General features: G+C 40.1%; 1 protein-coding gene across 2 annotated transcripts in view; it reads left to right on the forward strand.

Annotated features, from left to right (window-relative positions):
- The window catches only part of BLOC1S5 (biogenesis of lysosomal organelles complex 1 subunit 5), a 55,407-nt gene that overhangs the window by 12,669 nt on the left and 24,509 nt on the right, over window positions 1-18,229 (forward strand). For both annotated transcript variants that reach the window (XR_004056684.1, XM_010381695.2), the window contains exon 3: window positions 9,917-10,046. Coding sequence is in view for 1 of the 2 variants with exons in the window: in XM_010381695.2 (XP_010379997.1) it covers window positions 9,917-10,046 (130 nt within the window). In the remaining variant the exon portion in view is untranslated. The remainder of the gene's footprint in view (window positions 1-9,916; window positions 10,047-18,229) is intronic.

Below are 18,229 nucleotides of genomic sequence, written 5' to 3' on the forward strand. Positions count from 1 at the left end.
ATGATCGTAGCTAGATCCTGCAGTCTACATTAGCACTTGCTGCTTCACCTTGCACTTGTATGTTGTGGAGATGGTGTCTTTCCTCAAATCTCATGAACCAGCCTCTGCTGGCTTGCTTTCAGACCTTCCTTCTGCAGCTTCCTCACCTCTCTCAACCTTCATAGAATTGAACAGAGTTAGGGCCTTCCTCTGGATTAGGCTTTGGCCAAGAGAATGTTGTGGCTGGTTTCGTCTTCTATCCAGACCACTCAAACTTTCTCCCTATTAGCAATAAGTCTGTTTCACTTTCTTATTTGTGTGTTCACTGGAATAACTTTTTTTTTTTTTGAGATGGAGTCTCACTCTGTCACCAGGCTGGAGTTCAGTGGTGCAGTCTCGGCTCACTGCAGCCTCCACCTCCCGGGTTCAAGCAATTCCCTTGCCTCAGCCTCCTGAGTAGCTGGGACTACAGGAGTGCGCTACCACGCTCAACTGATTTTTGTAGTTTTAGTAGAGACGGGGTTTCACCATGTTGGCCAAGACGGTCTCGATCTCTTGACCTTGTGATCTGCCCGTCTTGGCTTCCCAGTGGAATAGCATTTTAAATTTCCTTCAATAATCTTTCTTTTCCACTGGGCGCAGTTGCTCATGCCTGTAATCTCAGCACTTTGGGAGGCCGGGGCAGGAGGATCACCTGGTCAGGAGTTCAAGACCAGCCTGGACAACATGGCAAAACCCTGTCTCTACTAAAAATACAAAAAAATTAGCCAGGCATGGTAGTGCTCGCCTGTAGTCCCAGCTACTTGGGAGGCTGAGGTGGGAGAATCGCTTGAACCTGGGCGGCAGAGGTTGCAGTGAGCTGAGATCATGCCATTACACTCCAGCCTGGGTGACAGAGAGAGACTCTGTCTCAAAAAAAAAAAAAAAAAAAAAATGTTTCTTTTCCCTTCTCATCTTGGCTAAATATCTTGTGCGAAAGGCCTCGCGTTCATCCTGCCTTGGCTTTCAACATGCCTTCTTCACTAAGTGTAATCATTTCTAGCTTTGGATTAGAGTCAGAAATGTATGACTATTTATTTGAACACTTAAGAGGCCATTGTAGGATTATTAATTGGCCTAATTTCAGTGTGTCATGGGGAATACGGAGGCCCAAGGAGAGGGAAAGAGATGGGGGAATGGCCGGTCAGTGGAGCAGTGAGAACAGACCCAACATTTATAGATTAAGTTCGTGGTCTTATGTGATTGTGGTTTGTGGCACCCCAAAACTATGACAACAGTAACATCAAAGATCACTGATCACAGATCTCCCTAACAGGTGTAATAATAATGAAAACTTGTGAAATTTTATGGGAATTACCCAAATGTGACACAGGGAAACAAAGTGAGCTCATGCTGATAGAAATATGGCACCAGTAGACTTGCTTGAGACAGGATTGCCACAAACCTTCAATTTTTAAAAAACATAGTATCTGCAAACCATAGTAAAGTGAGGTATGCTTGTGTACACTTAGAAGTATATACATCGGCCAGACACAGTGGCTCACACCTGTAATCCCAGCACTTTGGGAGGCTGAGGTGGATGGCTTGAGCTCAGGAGTTTGAGACCAGCCCTGGGCAACATGATGAAACCCCGTCTCTACAGAAAATACAAGAATTGGCCAGGCATAGTCGCTTGTACCTGTTCTTTCAGCTACTTGGGTTCTGAGGTGGGAGGATCGTTTGAGCCCAGGAGGTGGAGGTTGCAATGAGCCAGGATCACGCCACTTTACTCTAGGCTGGGCAACAGAGTGAAACCTTATCTCCAAAAAAAGAAAAAAAGTATATACGTAATTATATACACATTGACACGTATGCACTTATATATGCCTGTGTATACTTAAAACAGTGGTTGAATAAGTTGTTAATAATTACCTAAAGGGAAAGCTGTGGAGGAGATAGGGTGCAAAGGGTAGGAGTAGAAGCTAGACTTCTTTGAATGTATTTTGTTTTACAGATGTAGTTTTGGAGCCATATAAATATTTTACATAATTTAAAATAAACTTTAAATTTAAAGAGCAATTACTAAAAATCAAGTAAAATTTAAAGAAACAAGCCTGTGTTTTTGGATGGCGACACTGCTACTTAGAAATTGTTCCACATTCTTTCTTTCCTTTCTTTCTTGCTTTTTTTTTTTTTTTTTTTTTTTTTTTTTAAGACAAAGCCTTACTTGTCCCCCAGGCTGGAGTGCAATGTCGCGATCTCAGCTCACTGCAACCTCTGCCTCCCGGGTTCAAGAGATTCTCGTGCCTCAGCCTCCCAAGTAGCTGGGATTACAGGCGCCTGCCACCATGCCCAGCTAATTTTTGTATTTTCAGTAGAGATGGGGTTTCACCATGTTGGCCAGGCTGGTCTCAAACTTCTGACCTCAGGTGATCCGCCTGCCTTGGCCTCCCAAAGTGCTGGAATTACAGGCATGAGCCACTGCGCCCGGCCTCTTTCCTTTCTTTCTTAATTTCCTTTCTTTTCTTTCTTTTGAGGTGGAGTCTCGTTCACCCAGGCTGGGGTGAAGTAGTGTGGTCTCGGCTCACTGCAACCTCTGCCACCCTGAGTTCAAGCGATTCTCCTGCCTTAGCCTCCCAAGTAGCTGGTAATAGAGGTGCGCACCACCATGCCCAGCTAATTTTTGTATTTTTAGTAGAGATGGGGTTTCACAGGCTAGTCTTGAACTCCTGACCTCAGGTGATCTGCCCACCTCGGCCTCCCAAAGTGCTGGGATTACAGGCATGAGCCGCTGTGCCCAGCCAACTCTTCCACGTAATTTCAAGGCACAATGATTTGACTTTACATCCTAGTGAAATGTATCTTCAAAACAAAAAATTTTTTTTAAAAATCTTGAATTTCTTTTTTTAGTAATCATTTTGTTGATGCTAGTATTGGTATTACGACTTGATTGAATCAGTGATAAAACAAATAATTATGTTGGTGTTTTGATAACTGGAAAGAGATAAGACAGAAGAGGGTAATTAGAAAATCTATGGTCTTAAATTTGAGTTTGACTATCAATATGAACTCAAAATATATCTATTCTTTTTAAAAATACATATTTCCTAGCCTTGTCCACTGAAAAGTTAGAAATAGTGACCAACCCAATAGCAGTGAGCAGCCTTAGTGTTCAGTCCCCGAATTCCATTTCTCCAGTGGGAGTTAGACACCTGCTCATTCCAAGTCCAGAGCAGGAGATGGAGAGGATGAACCTGGAGTATCAGATCATGCCAGAAAGCAAATGACCTACTACAAAATACTAGAGTTTCGTGTGAAGCATTCCAGAGCCAGCTTGAATAGGCTCCCACTGGACAAAGCTGGGATAATCTGAGTACCAATTATCTGGTGCAAAAGGCCTTGCGTTCATCCTGTGAGAAATACTGCAGTGGATTGAAAAACTTCAAATATCTTTAAATCTATGAGTCATAGGGATATGTACAAACAAACAAAAAACCTTTCTAATCACCTTTAGTGAATACTAGGGAGCGAACTCATTATTTTTGAAACTGGTAAATAAGGGAGAAAGAATCAAGTGTTCTGTTTTGCCTTTTGTATGTGAACATTCCTCGGAGTAACCAAGTTGTTGATAGGGGCAGTTTCTCTTCATAGAGTATTTCTGCTAGTAAACAAAGACAGAATGCTACCAAGATGCTGTTGAGAGTATACAACCCATGTCTGAAAAATTCTTGCAAACAAAAAATAGAACCCTGAATTTGATCAGGGCTTTAGTTCTAACGACTAATTTACAGGAAAGAGAACAGACAAAGGAGTATGTTAAATTACACCATGGGGATTCATTCAGCAAACAACAGACTGTGGGAAACTGTGCAGAACAAATGACTCACTTTTTTCCAACAAATTGCAAAGGAAAAAAGTGAAAGGGGAAATCTATTGGTTAAAACGGACTTAAGAAACATATTAATCAATTGCAGTATATAAAACTCGTTTAGGTTGTGGTTCAAACAAACTGGGGGATAAAAAACATTTATAGGACATTTGAGGGAATGTGAACATTACTTTGATATTTCATGATACTAAACAATTGTTGGCCAGACGTGGTCAACAAATGTCTTTTATAGAGAGATGGATACAACCCTGTCTCTATAAAAAATACAAAAATTAGCCAAGTGTCATAATGTGCGCCTGTAGTCCCAGTTACTTGGAAGGCTGAGGTGGGAGGATCGCTTGAGCCAGGGAGGCAGAGGTTGCAGTGAGCCAAGATTGTGCCACTGCACTCTAGCCTGGAAAACAGAGCCAGACCTTGTCTCAAAAAAAAAAAAAATTACTGTTAACTGTGTGTGTGTGTGTGAGAGAGAGAGAGAGAGAGAAAGAGAGAGAGAGAGAGAGAGAGGTGGTCTTACTGTTTAAGGCAAGTTTTGTGTTTTAAAGATACTAATATATGTTGAGACCAAGCATGGTGGCTCACTGTGTAATTCCAGTACTTCGGGAGTCCAGGGTGGAAGGATTGCTTGAGCCCACGAGTTTGAGACCAGCCTGGACAACAAAGTGAGACCCTATCTCTACACAAAATTTTTAAAAAGGAAAAATGAGCCAGGTGTGGTGGTGTGCACCTGTAATCCCAGCTACTGGGAGGCTGAGACAGGAGGATTGCTTGAGCCCAGGAGTTCAAGGCTGCAAGTGAGCCATGATCACATCACTGCACTCCAGCAGTAGTGTGATCTCAGTGACAGAACAAGACCCTGTCTCTACAACAGCAAACAAACAAAAGCATACAGGTTGAAATATTTAACAGTTGAAATGATATACTTTCTTGGATTTGCTTCAAAATAATCTAGAGGGGATGAGGTGTATGGAGCATTATGGAGGGGAACAAATCAGTCATGAGAACTGTTGAAGCTTGGTGATGAGTATATGAGAGTTCATTATATTATTCTCTTGCAACTTTTGTATAAGTTGTTAATATCTTATTATGGGAAAATTAGAAAAAGTAAGAAGCTGGCCATATAAGAATGGCTCAAAAAAAATAAAAACACGTCAGTAACATAACTAACCTATTATTTTTTCACAGTCAAGTTTACCACTCTTTTTTTAGTAACTTCTTGTTTTGTATTAATTTTAGATTTGTAGAAAAATTGCAAAGATAGTACAGAGAATTCCCATGTACCCCTGTATTAGTTCATTTTCATGCTGCTGATAAAGACATACCCAAGATTGGGAAGAAAAAGAGGTTTAATTGGACTTGCAGTTCCACATGGCTGGGGAGGCCTCAGAATCATGGTGGCAGGGAAAAGGTACTGCCTACATGGCAGTGGCAAGCAAAAATGAGAAAGAAGCAAAAGCAGAAACCCCTGATAAGCCCATCAGATCTCGTGAGACTTACTCACTGTCAGGAGAATAGTACAGGAAAGACCGGCCCCCATGATTCAATTACCTCCCCCTGGGTTCCTCCCACAATAGAATTCCCGGGAATTCTATTCCCGGGAATTCCGGGAGATACAATTCAAGTTGAGATTTGGGTGGGGACAGAGCCAAACCGTGTCATTCCACCTTTGGCCCCTCTGAATTTCATGTCCTCACGTTTCAAAACCAATCATGCCTTCCCAACAGTCCCCCAGATTTTTAACTCATTTCAGCATTAATCCCAAAAGTCCACAGTCCAAAGTCTCCACTGAGACAAGGCAAGTCTCTTTCACCTATAAGCCTGTAAAATAAAAAGCGAGGTAGTTACTTCCCATATACAATGGGGGTACAGGTATTGGGTAAATACAACCGTTCCAAATGGGAGAAATTTGCCAAAACAAAGGGATTACAGTGCTCATGCAAGTCCAAAATCCAGTGGGGCAGTCAAATTTTAAAACTCCAAAATGATCTCCTTTGACTCCACATCTCACATTCAGGTCACACTGATGTAAGAGGTGGGTTCCCATGGTCTTGGGAAGCTCTGGCCCTGTGGCCGGAAGGCAGGGTACAGCCTTCTTCCTGGCTTCTTTCACAGACTGGCGTTGAGTGTCTGCGGCTTTCCCGGGTGCATGGTGCAAGCTGTCAGTGGATCTACCGTTCTGGGGTCTGGAGGACAGTGCTCCTCTTCTCACAGCTCCACTAGGCAGTGTCCCAGTAGGGACTCTGTGTGGGGGCTCCGACCCCACATTTCCCTTCTGCACTGCCCTAGCAGAGGTTCTCCATGAGGGCCTTGCTCCTGCAGCAGACTTTTGCCTGGGCATCCAGGCATTTCCTTACATCTTCTGAAATCTAGGCAGAGGTTCCCAAACCTCCATTCTTGACTTCTGTGCACCCACAGGCTCAACATCACTTGAAAGCTGCCAAAGCCTGGGGCTTTCACCCTCTGAAGCCACAGCCCAAGCTGTATGTTGGCCCCTTTCAGCCACTGCTGGAGTGGCTGGGACACAGGGCACCAAGTCCCTAGGCTGCACACAGCACGGGGGCCATGGACCTGGCCCGTGAAATCACTTTTTCCCCTTAGGCCTCTAGGCCTGTGATGGGAGGGACAGCCATGAAGACCACTGACATGACCTGGAGACATTTTTCCCATTGTCTTGGGGATTAACATTCGACTCCTTATTACTTATGCAAATTTCTGCAGCCGGCTTGTATTTCTCCTCAGAAAATGAAATTTTCTTTTCTTTCGCATTGTCAGGCTGCAGATTTTCCGAACTTTTATACTCCGCTTACCTTATAAAACTGAATGCCTTTCACAGCACCCAAGTCACCTCTTGAATGCTTTGCTGCTTAGAAATTTCTTCCACCAGATACTCTAAATCATCTCTCTCAAGTTCAAAGTTCCACAGATCTCTAGGGCAAGAACAAAATGCTACCAGTCTCTTTGCTAAAGCATAACAAGAGTCACCTTTGCTCCAGTTCCCAGCAAGTTCCTCATCTCCATCTGAGACCACCTCAGCCTGGACCTTATTGTTCATATCACCATCAGCATTTTTATCAAAGCCATTCAGCTTTGATAAACTTTCTCACATTTCCTGTCTTCTTCTGAGCCCTCCAAACTGTTCCAACCTTTGCCTGTTACTCAGTTCCAAAGTCGCTTCCACATTTTCTGCTATCTTTTCAGCAACGCCCCACTCTACTGGTACCAATTTACTGTACTAGTGTGTTTTCATTCTGCTGATAAAGACATACCCAAGACTGGGAAGAAAAAGAGGTTTAATTGGACTTACAGTTCCACATGGCTGGGGAGGCCTCAGAATCATGGCAGGAGGCGAAAGACACTTCCTTTTTTAATTTTTGAGGTGGAGTCTCGTTCTGTCGCCCAGGCTGGAGTGCAGTGGCACAATCTTGGCTCACTGCAACCTCCGCCTCCCAGGTTCAAACGATTCTCCTGCCTCAGCCTCCTGAGTAGCTAGGACTACAGGCACGTGCCACCACGCCTGGCTAATTTTTTTGTATCTTTAGTAGAGATGGGGTTTCACCATGTTGGCCAGGCTTCCAGGCTTGTCTCAAACTCCTAACCTCGTGATCCACCCGCCTCGGCCTCCCAAAGTGCTAGAATTACAGGCGTGAGCCATCGCGCCTGGCCTGAAAGATACGTCTTACATGGTGGTAGCAAGAGAAAATGAAGAAGAAGCAAAAGTGGAAACCCCTGATATGTCCCTCAGAGACTTATTCACTATCACGAGAATAGTATGGGAAAGACTGGCCCCCATGATTCGATTACCTCCCGCTAGGTTCCTCCCACAACATGTGGGAATTCTGGGAGATACAATTCAAGTTGAGACTTGAGTGGGGACACAGCCAAACCATATCAACATCTCACCCACTTTCTTTCGTTATTTAATTTCTTTTATTACCATGCTGCATTTGTAAAAGCTAAGAAACCAACATTGATACATTACTGTTAATGAAACACCAGACTTTATTTGAATTTTACCAGTTTTTCTATTATAGTCCCCTTTCTGTTCCAGAATCTAATCTGGGGTACCACATTGCATTGAATGATCATGCCACCTTAGTCTTTGGTCTGTGACAGTTCCTCAGCCTTTCCTTATTTTTTATGACTTTTACATAAGTCTTGAGTACGGGCTAGGTATCCAATCTGGATTTGTCTGTTGTTTTTCTCATGACTAGACTGGGGTTTTGGGTATTGGGAAAGAATACCACAGAGGTAAAGTACCCTTATCACATTATATCAAGGAGTGCATGCTATCAACACGACACCACTGATAATATGAACCTTCTTGGCTTGGTTGAGGTATTACTGCATTTGCTGGTTTTCTCAACTATCATGTTACTAGTTTTCTCTACTATAATGTTAATATTTTTCCCTTTCCCTGTTCTATTCTTTGGAAGCATGTTACTAAGTATAGCCCACCCTCATTTTGGGCAGGGAGGGTGGTTTTGCTCTACTTTCTGTTATGGAGATGTTTTTGGAGTTCCTAAAACCACCTGCAGGTTCAGTGATTCACTAGAAGAACTCACAGAAGTCAGCATATGACCATACTTGTGGCAAGCTTTGTTATGGCAAAAGAAATCAAAGCAGTGTCAGCAAAGGGAAAAGGTGCTTGGGAAGCAGTCTGGAGGAACCCAGGTAGAAGCGTCCAAGAGTCCTCCCCCAGTGGAGTCACACAGGATGCACTGAATTCCCCTTGTGACAAGTTGTGACAACACATGTAAAGTGTAATCTTACAGGGAAGCTTGCCTGAGCCTAGGTGTCCAGGGGTTTTATTGGAGGCTGGTCAAGGAGGCATCCTCGGCCTAGCATGTACGACATTTTCAGACTTCCAGAAGGAAAGAGGTATTCAACATTAATCACATTGTTTGTGTAAACCAGGGGTGTCCAATCTTTTTGCTTCCCTGGTCTACGCTGAAAGAAGAAGAATTATCTTGGGCCACACATAAAACACACTAACAGTAACAATAGCCGATGAGCTAAAAAAGAAAAAATCACAAAAAAATCTCATAATGTTTTAAGGAAGTTTTATAATTTGTGTTGGGCTGCATTCAAAACCGTCTTGGGCCGCTTGTAGCCCATCTGCCATGGCTTGGACAAGCTTGGTGTAAACCATTTAGGCACAGTAAACCACTTTTGTAATTTATGGAAGGGTTTTATACCAACATAGGGAACTGTTTACTAGTCAAGTTTCCAGCCCCAAGCCAGGGCCAACCTTATGAGGAGGTCTTTCTAGTGATAATAGCCTCAGGCCTTCAGTGTTCTTTTCTATATAGGGAAGTATCTATATATTGCTTTTACTACCCATTTTTATTTTGAGGAAAAAAAAGGAATCAGATAAAAATAGCACATAATAATAGAAGCTATATGATAGTAAGAATGACAAAATGAAATTTAAGATCAGATCAGGGGTGTTTAATTTCCTTCTAATAAAATATGTGGCAATCTGGGCCATTTTTCTGGTTCTTTTAGTATTTCTCTTGCCAATTTTTTAACATTGCTATAAAAATATTACTCATATTGCAACTTTTGGAGCATTTCATAATTTTAAAAATGCCTCTGGGTTATGAGGCATTTATTGCCAAATAATTAGAAGAAGGCTGCATAAATTTTCAGTAATAAGTCATAACCTAACAACCAAAACCTGGGTGGATATCTTAGAAAGTAATTACTAAGATTTAAGACACAATATGCTGGGCGTGGTGGCTCACAACTATAATGCCGGCGCTTTGGGAGGCCAGGGTGGGCAGATCACAAGGTCAGGAGTTTGAGACCAGCCTGGCCAATATGGTGGAACCCCATCTCTACTAAAAGAAAAAAAAATAACAAAAATTAGCCAGGCATAGTGGCTGTAGCCTGTAGTCCCAGCTGCTTGGGAGGCTGAGGCAGGAGAATCACTTGAACCCAGGAGGTGGAGGTTGCAGTGAGCTGAGATCACACCAGTGCACTCCAGTCTGGGTGACAGAGTGAGACTGCATCTCAAAAACAAGAAAAAGAAAAAGACACCATATTTATTAGTCATTTACTTTCTTTTAATAGGAAAAGCGTGGTCTTCGAGAAATGCGAGTTCTTGAAAATTTGAAGAATATGATCCATGAAACAAATGAACATACTCTTCCCAAATGTAGAGACACAATGCGGGACAACCTCAGCCAAGTTCTCCAGAGATGTGAGTTAGCGATTTTTTTTTAATTGCTTTTCATTTCAAATGAATGCTACACCACAATGTATTTTCTTGGGTATTATGATGAGAAGTGGAGAGGGAAAGTTCTTAACCTGGATAAATGAGAGGGAAGCTCAGTTACAGAGAAAGTGGTTTTCTAGTGATTAATGTGTGTTGCCATTAATTAATCTCCAAACAGCATTAATCTCCAAAGTGAGTTGTGTGCATCTGTGGTACACGAGACAGTCTGTTTAGTATGTGAGAAAGTCAAAATATTTTTCACCTATTTTTACAAATTTTTCTTTTTTTTTTTTTTGGAGGCACAGTCTCACTCTGCCTCCCAGGCTGGAAGGCAGTGGTGGGATCTCGACTCACTACAACCTCTGCCTCCCAGATTCAAGTGGTTCTCGTGCCTCAGCCTCCTGAGTAGCTGGGACTACAGGTGTGTATCACCACGCCTGGCTAATTTTTGTGTTTTTGGTGGAGATAGGGTTTCACCAAGTTGGCCAGGCTGTTCTCAAACTCCTGGCCTCAAGTGATCCACCTGCCTTAACCTCCCAAAGTGCTGGAATTTTTTACAGGCATGAGCCACTATGGCCGTCCTATTTTTACAAAAAAATTTATATATATATATAATTTGAGGCTGGGCACGGTGGCTCATGCTTGTCATCCCAGCACTTTGGGAGGCCAAGGCAGGCAGACCACGAGGTCAGGAGTTTGAGACCGACCTGGCCAATATGATAAAACCCTGTCTCTACTAAAAATACAGAAATTAGCCAGGCGTGATGGCACGTGCCTGTAGTCCCAGCTACTTGGGAGGCTGAGGCAGAAGAATCCTTTGAACCCAGGAGGCGGAGGTTGCAGTGAGCAGAGCGAGATGCCATCTCGGAAAAGAAAAAAAAATTGATGATCAGGAACTGGGAAGATCTGAGATGAACTTCTTTTTCACACAGGGGACTAGAGGTTTTAGCTTTGTTTAGAAAATAATGTTTTCATAAATGTTTATACTTTATCACTTTTTTTCATTAAGTAAAATACTTTAATGTGGAGAGATAGTTGATCAAAATGAGTATTTTTAATATCAAACCATAACAAAATAAATAAAAGTTTTATTAGTAACTGATTTAGAAATGTGAAGTAGTTAAGAAAATCCAGATTTATATTGCCAATATTCAGCTTGTCCAAGTGTTGCGCAGGAAGGAATTCAAGAGCAACAAGTGGGGATAACGCTGGTAAATAATGATGGGTTACTGAAGTATAAAATGGAAACAGATCTTTCTGAAGGGGAAAAAAAGCCAAAAAAAACCCCACAAAAAAACAAAAAAACTGACCTGCAGTAGACTGGCTGGCTGAAGAAAGGCAGCAGAGAGATCTTGGTTAATTGAATTAAATATGTCTTTGTGTCCAGGTCCAAGTTAATGCTCTTGTGTACTCTAATGCTAAAAGGAGGTTGGAAAACATAGATCTCCCAGGTCACATTTGGTTTCTCGGAGTGGAACAGCAGAAGTATAAAATTGGCCTTAGGCTTTTGCATTTTACAACAAACATGTCCTCATTTGTTCATAACCACATCCTTAACCCTGTCAAACATTCTAGTTAGCATGCTAAAAGGAAAACTCCAACAGTTATCAATAAGATGTTTACGTATGCCTTGCAGACATGCATACACCTTTCCTTTTCCACATTGTAAGTATATAAAACTAAATTTTGTAAAACTGAGTGAAAACTATTTTGACTTACTTCATTCTGGGGCTAAAGTTATTGAAGATGTGAGGACGAGCCTCTTAAAATTACAGTCTTCTCAGAGAAGTACAAAAGTATTACTGATAATTTGGAATCCAGATTAAGTGCGTTTTCTTGAAAGGCAGAATTAAAACATAAAAATGTGAAGTTAGTAATTGAGGTTCCATTGTGTGTGGAATACATTGGGTCTTGCCAGCTGTAGAAACCAGGCAATGGCTTTCCGAACAGTTTTCTGCTGGAAGCAGGAAAAGTTTCTGTAGTAAGCTCTGACATAAATATTTTCTTGTACCTTTTATCGCTGAGTGTCACTGCCTTTAAAACTGATGTAGTTTTGAAAATTAGTCTGGGCCCAGCTGTCTTTCGTGGCAAATTTTATGTTTAAAAGCGACATTTTAAATGATGTATTGACTTGTTTATTTTCACTACTAATCGATCTGGGAGTTGTGCAAAATCATTTAAGCAAGTTTTTGTATAGAATATATTGATCTCAGTATTTAATAGTACAAGACTATTGATAAGTTGGGTTTCATTTTGTGCCTTTTAGTAGAACCATCACATTTATCTCTTCGTATACATGTTTGACACTATGTGTGTGGTCAGCTGTGCCTCTCAGAACACTACAAATGTGGGTCTTACACATTGTTCTGACATTGTGCACAAAACTAATAGATGAAGGGCCAAGAAGGTGGGACCATCTAGAACTCTCTGAATGGAGACCTAGTACAGAACTCGGCTTGGAACCATTTCTGCTTTTGGCTGCATTGCCACCTACTTTGCAGAGTGTCCTGAGATTAGGTAAGCAGAGGCTTTAGAACCAAAACTCTTCTGTAATTCCTTAAGAACCACAAAAAAGTAAACAGGAGCTCCATCAAGGTATGTGAGAGCAACCCATAAAGTAACTTGTTATGAAGATATAGCTATTACCTGTTTTTCATCCTTAAGACAAGGTGTCTGTGTTCTATTTATTAATTATTTAATAGACTTGTAAATTTCACCATGTTTGGTGTCAGGAGATCTTGTCTTAATATCAAGGACTCAGCCTTTGATTTTTAGAGAGTAAGGAGGGTGGACAGCTTCTAGGTTATTCCTCATTCAAATAAACTAACATGACCATAATAAAAGAATATCCCCTCCCTCCTTGTCTCCCTTTGTCTTTTTAAGAACAATGACTTTATTTTTGCATTATTTAAAAATAAAACCTAATATATTTTAGTAATAAGCAAAAAATAAAGAAGAAAATAAATCGTAAAAAGAAAGAAACAGGCCAGGCATGGTAGCTCACACCTATAATCCCAGCACTTTGGGAGGCCTAGGCTAGAGGATTGCTTGAAGCCAAGAGTTCAAGACCAGCCTGGGCAACAAAGCAAGACACTCTCTCTACCAAAAAAATTGAAAAAAATGAACTAGGTGCGGTGAGGCGCACCTATAGTCCCAGCTGCCTGGGAGGCTGAGGTGGTAGGATTGCTTGAGCCCAGGAGTTCAAGGCTGCAGCAAGTTATGATGATGCCACTGCGCTCCAGCCTGAGATCCTGTCTCTAACCAACAGCAACAACAGCAACAACAACCTACTTTAAAAAGCTATTGCTTTTTAACTTTGGTGAACACCATCCCAGACATCTTTGTGTGTATTCAAATAGAACGATGTATGGAGAATGATAGCTGGATAAATGAGCAGGGGAGAGGAGAAGTTGTGGGGAAGGTATGAGAGGGAGAGAAAACATTTGATAAGAATGGGATCATATAACTTTTAAGTTAAAGTATTAACTTTAATTTCATTTGAATTAGAGCAAAAATTAAAGTAAAACGGAAGATAGTACCTTGAAACAAGTACTTCTTACCATCAAATATAGTAGTTACTAAAAGATCATTATGAGGAAAATAATTATAGAAAACAATTAAAAGTTGTAGTCATGTTGTTTCTGTTCATTTGTATTATGTTCAAATTGTTAGTAGCATTAATTAATGCCTTGCCATGAGAGATGGAGGATTTTCAACCCTCCCTTCCTGCCACTCTTCCACTACTCTCTCACTTGTGAATTTAACTTTGTCAGGGTTTATAATGTTTGCTTTCTGTTCTACAGTTAAAATTCTGCCAGTGTTTAGTTGTAGACAATTCAATTCCTTTTTTTTAGGCTGAATTGCAGGGGTGTGGTCACGGCTCACTGCAGCCTCGACCCCCTGGACTCAGGTGATCCTCCCACCTCAGCCTTCCAAATAGCAGAGACTATAGGTATGCGCCACCACGCTGGCTAATTTTTTTGTAGAGACAGGGTTTGCCATGTTGCCCGGACTGGTCACAAACTCCTGGGCTCAAGCAATCCACCTGCCTTGGCCTTACAAAGTGCTGGGGATTACAGGCATGAACCACCACAACCAACCTGATTCAGTTCCTTTGTTTCTGATTTTATTTATTGTATCTGTAATGATGTTGTTATAGTTCTCTGTTTCCTTAGCTTTGTAATTTCATTTTTCATTTCATTCTGTATTTTTATCATCAGGTTTGATCACATTTATTGAGCTTATAATGCTACTTTCTATTGCAAAGGACTTATGGAGACTTATTAGGTTTTCTTCCAGGATGGATACTTTGTCTGTCTTATCTGTCTTTCATATGTTGTTTTCCTTTCTTTCCTCTCCCCTCCCCCATCTGTTTTTCTACAAATTAAAGCATATTAGAGTTCTAACAATTTTGTAGTAGAGACGAGGTTTCACCATGTTGGCCAAGATGGTCTCAATCTCTTGACCTCGTGATCCACCTGCCTCGGCCTCCCAAGGTGCTGGGATTACAGGCGTGAGCCACCAGGAATCTCAGTTCTTGACTACAATCTGTGTTCCTATTCTTGGTTACTACTTTTCAAAGTTTATTGTATGCAATTATAATTCTTTACTGTTTAGTAAATGGTGAAGTATTTTACCTTTTAAAAAACTTTATTTGTTTTGAGAGTCATCTAAGGGACTAAGTTTGTGTGGTTTTGCTTCACTCTGCTGTCTTTACCTAGAAATCTTTAAGAACACACTGTAATTTAAAATACAAACTAATTTATATAGCACTTTACTAGTTAGACTTTTCACCTGTATTTTTTCATTTTTTTCTCATAACCCAGTAAAATAAGTGTTTATCATCTTCCCCACCTTATAGTTGAGAAAACCGAAATTTATAGTGGTTGAACACTCCAGATTCTCCAATAATAATTGGAGGAACTATCATGCAAGCCTAATTCTTCTGCCTTCAGAGCTCAAGTTCCACTTCAGGATGTTACTTCTATATATCTTTGAAAAGGTAGTGAGAAAAGTCTGCCTTTATTCCTGGATTATCACTTATTCTTGGATTTCCTCCTACAACACAGGCTCCTCCTTCTCAGTCTACTTTGTTAGTTCCCACTTACCTTCATGACTTTTAACCTTGGGGTGCTCGCAGGCTTGGTTCCGTGACTGCTTTCCTGTTTAAACTCACTTGCTTGGTGAGCTCATACAGAATCACGCCTTTCAATATCATCTGTATACCAATCAATAATTAAATTCCACATTTGTGGTTTTAGCCTGGTCCCATATGCCTGTCTTCCCAACTAAAATTTGAGTCCTGTAAGCTCAGGACTCTGGTTGTTCACTGTGGTATCTCAGGCACCTAGAACAGTGCCTGCTACTTTGTAGCCACTCAGTAGTTATTTGTTCATTGAAGTGAATGAGTGAGCATTCGGCCAAAATCTGTCCCTAATGCCAAGCTGAAATTATTTTCTTTTTTCAAAGCTAATACTACATTTACTTAGCTTTTTAAAAATAACTTTACTTTTGTATTATTGTATAATGTACATATTTTGGGGGTACTTATGGTAATTTAATGCTTTCATATAATTTGTAAAGACCAAATTAGTGTAATTCACATATTCATCACCTTAAATATTTGTCTTTTCTTTTCACTAAAAACATTCAAATTATTCTCTTCTACCTATTTGAATTACATAATAGGTTATTGTAAGCTATAGTCAACCTACTGATCTATCAAATACTAGGTCTTATTTCTTCCATCAGACCGTATATTTATATCTATTAATCAAACTGTCTTCATGCCGTCCTCCTCACTATACTTCCTGGTCCTCTGGTAACTACCAGTCTACTCTCTATATTCATGAGATCCATTTCTTTAGCTCTCACATATGAGTGAGAGCATGCAATATTTGTCTTTCTCTGCTTGGCTTATTTCACTTAACATAATAACATCTAGTTCCATCCATGTTGCTGCAGATGATGGGATTTCGTTCATTTTTATGGCTGAATAATACTCCATTGTGTATACCACATTTTCTTACCCATTCATGGAAATTTAGGTTGGTTCCATATTTTGGCTAGTGCTGCAATACACACATGAGTGCAGATGTCTCTCTCCTTTTCTTCTAGATATATACCCAGTATTGTGGAATTGCTGGATCATATGGTAGTTCTATTTTTAGTTTTTTGAGGAACCTCCAAACTGTTCTCCATAGTGGTTGTACTAATTTATATTCTGACCAACAGTGTACGAGAGTTCCCTTTTCTCCACATCCTTGCCAGCATCCATTATTCTTTGTCTTTTTAATAAAAGCTATTTTAACTAGAGATACTATCTCGTTGTGGGTCTGATTTGCATTTCTCTGACAATTAGTGATCTTGGGCATTTTTTTCATATTCCTTTTGGCCATTTTATGTCTTTTGAGAAATGTCTCTTTCTTTTGAAATAGATCTTTGCCTGTTTTTAAAATTGGATTCTTTGGGTTTTTTGCTATATTGTTGTTTGAACTCCTTATATATTCTGGTTATTAATCCCTTGTCAAATGAATAGTTTGCTAATACTTTCTTCTCCTGTGGGTTGTCTCTTCAACTTGATTAATCTCTTTGCTTCACGGAAGCATTTTAGCTTGATGTAATCCCATTTGTCTGTTTTTGCTTTGGTTGCCTCACTTTTGAGATCTTAAGGAAAAAAGTCTTTGCCCAGACCAGTGTCCTGGAGTGTTTCCCCCTAGAGTTTCTTCTAGTAATTTCGTAGTTTCACGTCTTAGATTTAAGTCTTTAATCCATTTTTGTTTGATTTTTGTGTGTGGTGAGAGATAGACGTTCAGTTTCATTCTTCTTCATATGGATATCCACTTTTCCCAGTCATATTGATATCCAGTTTTCTCAGCACCATTTATTGAAGAGCCTGTCCTTTACCCATTGTATGTTCTTGGTACCTTTGTTGAAAATGAGCTGGCTATAAATTTGCGAGTTTATATCTGGGTTATTGATTCTGTGCCATGCATGGTCTGTGTGTTTTTATGCCGGTATCATGCTGATTTGGTTACTATAGCTTTGTATTAATAATACGCTTTGTAATCAGGTAGTGTGATGCCTCCAGCTTTGTTCTTTTTGCTCAAAATTGCTTTGACTATTCAGGGTCTTTCGTGGTTCTGTATCAATTTTAGGGTTTATTTTTCCTATTTCTATGAAAAATGTCATTGGTATTTTGATAGGGATTGCATTGAGTCTGTAAATTGCTTTGGATATTATTGTCATTTTAATGGCATTCTTCCAGTTATGGAGCATGGATATCTTTCCATTTTTGTGTGCCCTCTTCAATTTTTTTCATCAGTGTTTTATAGTTTTCCTTGTATAGCTCTTTTACTTCTTTGGTTCAATTGATTCCTAGCTATTTTATGTTCTTTGTAGCTATTGTAAATAGGATTGCTTTCTTGATTTCTTTTTCAGATTGCTTGCCGTTGGCATATATAAATGCTATGGATTTTTGTATGTTGATGTTGTATCCTGCAACTTTACTGAGTACATTTATTAGTTCTAAGAGCTTTTTGGTGAGTCAATAGGTTTTTCTAAATATAAGATCATGTGATCTGCAAACAAAGATAATTTGACTTAATACTTTTCCAATTCGTGTGCCCTTATTTCTTGCCTAATTGCTTTGGCAGGACTTTCAGTATTATGTTGAATAAAAGTGGTGAATGTGAGCATCCTTTTCTTGTTCCAGATCTTATAGGAAAGGCTCTCAATTTTTCCTCATTCAATATGATGTTAGCTGTGGGTTTGCCATATATGCCCTTTATTATTTTGAGCTATGTTCTTTTTATACCCAGTTTGTTGAGAGTTTTTATCATAAAAATGTTGGATTTTATTAAATGCTTTTTTAGCATCTATTGAAATTACCATATGGTTTATTTATAGATTTGCATATGTTGAACCATCCTGGCATTCCTGGGATAAATCCCACTTGACCATGGTGAATGAGCTTTTTAATGTGTTGTTGAATTTGGTTTGCTACTATTTTGTTGAGGATTTTTGCTTTTACATTCATTAGTGATATTGTCTGTAGTTTTCTTTTTTTTTTTTTTTTTTTTCTTGTTTTGTCTTTGTCTGATTTTGATATTGAGGTAATGCTGGGCCTTGTAGAATGAGTTTGGGAATATTCTCTCCTCTTCAAGTTT

Source organism: Rhinopithecus roxellana, chromosome 4 (assembly GCF_007565055.1).
Source record: "Rhinopithecus roxellana isolate Shanxi Qingling chromosome 4, ASM756505v1, whole genome shotgun sequence".
NCBI classification, from domain to species: Eukaryota; Metazoa; Chordata; class Mammalia; order Primates; family Cercopithecidae; genus Rhinopithecus; species Rhinopithecus roxellana.